The sequence below is a fragment of the Tachyglossus aculeatus genome, chromosome 11, assembly GCF_015852505.1.
Source record: "Tachyglossus aculeatus isolate mTacAcu1 chromosome 11, mTacAcu1.pri, whole genome shotgun sequence".
NCBI classification, from domain to species: domain Eukaryota; kingdom Metazoa; phylum Chordata; class Mammalia; order Monotremata; family Tachyglossidae; genus Tachyglossus; species Tachyglossus aculeatus.
In genome coordinates this window covers 57,924,311-57,930,314 of record NC_052076.1, presented here as the reverse complement: position 1 = coordinate 57,930,314, position 6,004 = coordinate 57,924,311, and the positions used below count along the sequence as shown (strand labels likewise).

The 6,004-nt window shown below is 45.6% G+C and overlaps 1 protein-coding gene across 1 annotated transcript in view; it reads right to left on the bottom strand.

Annotated features, from left to right (window-relative positions):
- Positions 1–2,673: 2,673 nt before the first annotated feature.
- The window catches only part of LOC119935145 (WT1 interacting protein), a 107,162-nt gene continuing 103,831 nt past the window's right edge, over positions 2,674–6,004 (bottom strand). Inside the window, exon 8 of the mRNA XM_038754798.1 lies at positions 2,674–4,318. Coding sequence (XP_038610726.1) covers positions 4,166–4,318 — 153 coding nt within the window. The 3' untranslated portion in view covers positions 2,674–4,165. The remainder of the gene's footprint in view (positions 4,319–6,004) is intronic.

The window sequence follows — 6,004 nt, the reverse complement described above, 5'->3', positions numbered from 1 at the left end:
GGTGGTCATGGGACAACTAGAAGAGGGTAGTCTCAGTTGGGTGAAGGGTGAGGAAACTGGATTTTAGAGGGTCAGAGAGGACTTGGAAGAGAGGAAATAGAGGCAGCAGGTGTATACAACTCAGTCAAGGAGTTTAGGCAAAAATGTGAGGCGGGAAATTAGGGAGATAAATAGCTGCTGCAGTGGGGTTGAGGGTTTTTTTTTTTTTTTTTTTAAAGATAGGGGAAACGTAGGCATGTTTGCAGGCAAAGAAGGAGCCTTCAGCAAGTGAGCTTACAATGTAGTGAAAACCTATGAGCCAGTCAGTTAGAGGCTGCTAAGACTCAAGCATCTTTACAAAGGTGCGTTGTTGTTTTTAAAAATCAACCTAAGCAGGGCACACACACTAGAGGGACAAAAGTGTAATTAAAAATGACCTCTTTAATAATAATAATAATGGTATTTGTTAAGCACTTACTAAGTGCAAAGCACTGTTCTAAGCGCTGGGGAGGTTATAAGGTAATCAGGCAGTCCCATGGGAGGCTCACAGTTTTAATCCCCATTTTACAGATGAGGGAACTGAGGCCCGGAGAAGTTAAGTGACTTGCCCAAAGTCACACAGCTGACGGCAGAGCTGGGATTTGATCCCATGACCTCTGACTCCAAAGCCCGTGCTCTTTCCACTGAGTCATGCTGCTTCTCATAATTTTACCCAACTTTACCCAAATTCCTCTCTGAATGCAGCTGAACACTATTAGCTGCCAACATGCTTATGATGTGAGGTACTAAGACTTGCACCCAAATATCAAAAATACTCCTATGAATGCAGCTGCAGTGAATAGAATACAGTGTGTTTTGGAAGCCCTGAGAAGGGGCTGTTAAAATGCTTTTTAAATTGATGAACTCAAGCCTTACCATCTGCTTCTGGCATGAACCTCTCCTGCCATACAGTGAAGAAAGAAATCAGAAGTAACTACAAAAAGTCTTTATTGAAAAGAACAAAAAAAGCCGATTATAACATCTAAGGTTAAATGACACTGGCTTTTAACATTAAATAACTTAAGATGATAGCAAGTAGTTTCTTTTAGATAAATAAATCTACATTTTCCCCCAATCTTCATATCTTCAAAAAAAAAAAAACCCAAAAAACAAAAACCCAAAGGAATTAAAAAAAAACACTGAAACAAAACCAAAACAATTCTAAGGCCTAACCAGCAGAAGTACATTTGAGGTTTTACACAAATTTATACAAAAATAGTTAAAACTAAAATGTATATTTGCCACATGTAAACTAGTTACATGATATACATATTGGGCATTTATATATTTCCTACAAAATTAAAAAACCAACCTTGCTCCAAGTTCTTGGAAGAAAACTATATTCTTTTAAAGAAAATGAAAATACTCTCAAAGGAAAACTTAATTTAAGTCAAATTATATACTCTCATTATGGCATTAGATACACGATGAAATCACAGATACACGTTTCTTGCAAAACAAGAAAGCCGCTTTTGGGTGCCTCCTGTTTAGAGCTTTGGTTTACTTAACTGCTCTGGAATTTCTTGTCCTAGAGAGGGCTACATTCAGGCTTTCTTTTTTAGATGCTCTACCCTAAGATCTGCTACCCTCTTTCCAAGGCTTCCAACAGTTTCATCACTCCACATCTTTCCAATCTTTTGGTCTCATCATTGGAATTTTGGTAGAGGTGAGTCTGATCTTCAAACAGCCATGCCACACCAGGTAAGGAGGCTACTAAGGAAGGTATGGTCTCCCTCTTTCTCTCTCAACCCATCTTACACAGCACTATGAGTTTGCTGGATGCTGCGGAGGTCAGACAGCCCCTGAGAGATCCTGGTGGAGGGAACACAGTAAGGTTCCCTCCGGGCCAGAGTTAAGGCAGGTAGAGCCACAAATGAGCACAACTGCTACTTGTACTCATTCAGAGGTGGGGATGCTGTCGCAGAATCCTTGACTCTGCTTCAAGGAAATGGGAGAGGGGCAAGGAACAGCTGCCGGTCCCTACCAATGTCAGCAGCTTTCCATCATCATTCAATTCTGGGCTCTAAACCACGGCTCCTCTCAGATCCCCGTCTTTTTTTGGTGGCAGCCCCAAGGCAAAGCACTAGAGCAGGACACCAGCCCCACCACAAGTATTAAATGGAGCGGGAAGACCCCGGTTCAAGACTGGATATCTTGGAGCTCTCCTCAGTTCCTCTCTCCCTTTTCCTTTATGAGCAGTCAGAACAGTCATTTTTTCACTCTGCTTTATCTTGGCTAACTGAATGGGAGCTGGAGAGTTAGTGTAGAAGACTCCTTTCTATTGCAGAAAGGCCATGGTTGCTTGCTGCTCCAAGGACACAAACAGGTTAATTTTCCTACAGTAACTTGAAATGCAAAACTTACCTAACAACCACAACAGCACTGGAACACACTGGAGCCAACTGTGGGGAAGTTGAATTCTCCTCCCCAGCCTGGGGTGGGGTTTAAATACAGATCTGTGGTTCCGGGAACATCTGCTCTGCCTTCTGTGCCACTAGGATCCCTTCTGTCTAGCCCAGGTACCCACCTCTTCAATCAATCAATCAATCAATCGCATTTATTGAGCGCTTACTGTGTGCAGAGCACTGTACTAAGCGCTTGGGAAGTACAAGATGGCAACATATAGAGACAGTTCCTACCCAACAGTGGGCTCACAGTCTTAAAGGGGGAGACAGAGAACCATACTAACAAAATAAAATTTGTTGACCTTCTCCAAAGCCCACAATGCATGATGAGAAATCAGGATTCCAGGGAGTTTCGTTTCCATTCAGACTAGGTTCTTGCCACCTCTCCTAAGTACTCCCCTACCCAAAACAAACTTGGAAGGCCACCCTTATGAATGGCAAAGCCCCCTGGATAGGAAGACCCAAGCCTGCACGTACTCACATTTATAATTCACAGGATATTCCACTTGCAGAAAATCTGGGCAGGGTGGGCATAAACAGCTTTCTGTTGAGGAGGCAAGAATACCTGCTCTTTTCTAGGTCATCTGCCCAGCTCTTTCTCTAGCTTATGGTCTCAGGAACAACTTCTCTGAGTAAAGCATGTTTGCCACCCAGGGAGCGAGGATGGAAAGACTATTTTAGGGCAGCACAATCGATACTGGTGAGGGTGAGCTGGTTTTCTCCTAGGGAACACCAGAAATGATTACTGCATCATTGTGCGCTCTGCAATCTAGACGGGTGAATAAACAGTACCAAACATTTCATTGGAAAATCCCTTTAATTTCCTACAGGAATGCTCTGGGCTGGCCCAGAGTCCCAGGGATAATGGGGAAAGCAGGACAACGTGAACCCTCTTCAGACAGCTAATACTGTTTGAACCCCTCACTGCTTCGGTTAAGATTCATTGTGATTGACTGGAAAGGATACTGGGGAATGAACACCTTTCATAAGAGTCTTTTCGCTACCTTAAACTTCAAGCTGCATTAGGACTAGTCACCAAAGCAGCCTTAGAAAGGGGTGGGGAAGAGATACGGACTCAAATCAGTGGCCAAACGAATTCCCAGGAACAGGCTGGAAGGATAGATTCTAGTGCCAATCTGCTGTGAGACTTGAGGGGCTGCCCCTGACTATTTGGCTGTTCTTTCTGCCTCTGCATGTTAGTTTTAAAAAAAAAAATTCAGTGATGCTGGACACAGGGGAAAACACCCTCAACCCTTGCAGGGGCTGTGCATCCCAGAGAAGTACCCCCAATCCTAAGCCACATTAAGTGGAAAACAAATAAATAATTGTGGGGGAATTGGTCTATTCTGGGAAATGGGCTCCAGCAAACAGCCATCCAGTAACCGGTAGAAGCTTTTTCCATCTAGCATGAGGGGGTTTTTTCAGGCCTAAGCTGGGGAAGGTCTGTGATCAAGTGAACTACGAATCCTGTTAATCTCGAGACAAAAAGCCAAGACCCTTTGGCAGGTGGCTGGCAGCACCAAACTTTCTGTGGGTGGAAAGCCTCTTAGGTGAATGAATGGGGAAGAAGATGGCAGCCAGTTAGAGGCTCTCACATCAGATTTTTAAAAATGATTTAGTCGGCTTTGTTGAATTGAAGACTTTTGCTTGAACCTGGAAGATGGCCTTCAAATGGCCCACAACCGTGCCCAAATGTCTCATCTTCTCATCCCTTCTGTGACACAGATGCAGGAATGTCTCACTCAGAGTTCCGTTACGTGCATCGGGTAGCCAGGTGGAGGGTGGGATGGGACTTGAATGTTGAGGCGCCGGATGTGACAGCTGTGGCAGAGGAGGTGGCCCTCCAAGGGATAGCAACGGTGGCCCTCTTCATCGTTGAGCTGGAGACCGCAGTCCTAAGAGCAAAATGAGAACATCATTGGTGTTACTGCAACAAAGAAGGGCAAGAATCTAGGCCAGGTAAGGAGCCCTTCTACCATTCATTCATTCAATCATATTTACTGAGCGCTGTGTGAAGAGCACTGTACTAAGCGCTTGGGAAGTACAAGTTGGCAACAAATAGAGACGGTCCCTACCCAACAGGGTCCCCTTTTAGAGATGGCAAATTGCCAGCAGTGCAGAGTGGAATAGTACTACCTCTACGCTTTCTAACCAGCCTTTAACCCCACCACTCACCCATTGTAGGTCATGGTTTCTACTGGAAAAGTAAAATAGCATTTGCTTGTTCTTAATCTGTGGGGATGTGAGCAAGCTGGGGAAAAACGTGTTGACGGTTGGTTATTTTGGGGGATGCTTATTTACAAAGCTGCTGCACGGGCCCCTCTTCCCTGTGAAGGAAGATGATTCAGAAATACAGGATCTGGTAGCTGCTGCCTGCTACTGCGAAGAAAGGAGAGCAGTTTGGATCCTAAAATAGTGGATGAAGGGTCACTGCTCTGGGAAAAACCACAACTACAACTTTAGGATGCAAACAGGAGATGTGAAGACCCAGGGGTGGGGAGGTGGTGGTGGTGGGTGGGATGTGGGGGGGTTAGTGAGGATGATACTATGTGCTGCCTTGTCTACTGAGATGCTGCCACAGTTCCTCCTCCAGATTTTTGCTTTTGGGCCTAAGGGTTTCCCCGAACACCGACATGGTCTCCCCAGGAGTTGCAAGCTCCAGCCTGGCCCCAAGATCTCATTCTGGGACTGAGGGGCCTGAGTTTGGTATCTGGGCCCAAAATAAAGTGGAGTTCAGGAAGAAGACTCCTGGTTAGCTGCTCCCATCATTCTGATTTGTTGCACTGCCATTCTTCCAATATCATTAGAACCATACAATTAGGGGGAGCAGGAGCAAACTGCAAATTAAAAAACAAAGCCCAATTTTTTCCCCTGGAAGGAAATCAGAACAAAGCAAACCTGGCAGGATGTTTTATTTCTTTCCCTTTTGCTTCCTCCCATGAAAAATAGGGAATTTAGTGGTGTACATGCACTGTTTTAGGGTGGGAGTGGGGGGTTGCCTGAGCGCAGGTAATTAGAGCAGTGATGACTGACCAGATAGCAGGCCCAAGGCAGTGACTTCAGTGGCAGACTGCAGAGAAGCCTTAAAATGAAATTAACCAAGAGCTAGACATAACAGTCTCCACACAGGCCAGTTAATTACTGACCCCAGCCCTGGATCAGATTCCAAGCAGACCAGCAGCCCGGGGATTCCAGACAGCTCTCTAAGCCTTTCCTCCCTCCTCCCGCCCCTGGCCCCCACAAAACCCAGGACTAATATGGTGTCAGGAGTGTACCAAAAAAGCATATTAGCAGGCAAGCTGAAATAGGCTGGGGCTCAGCCCGGCAGGCTGTGGGGAAAGGTGCCCGGCAAGTCACTTGGGCTAGCTCTCTGCCTGCCTCCAGGCAGGACAATACAGAACCCATCTAATTCAGATAGATGGTCTGTCCCTCCTTCAAGGAGCTTCAGGGACGGAGGCCTGGAAACCCCCCCGATAGCCTGTCCCAGAGCTTAGCCATCCTGGTAGCCAGAAAGTTTGTTCTTCCTTATTTCCCACCCAAATTTCTTACAGAAATCTAAGTTTATTTCCTCCTGTTCCTTC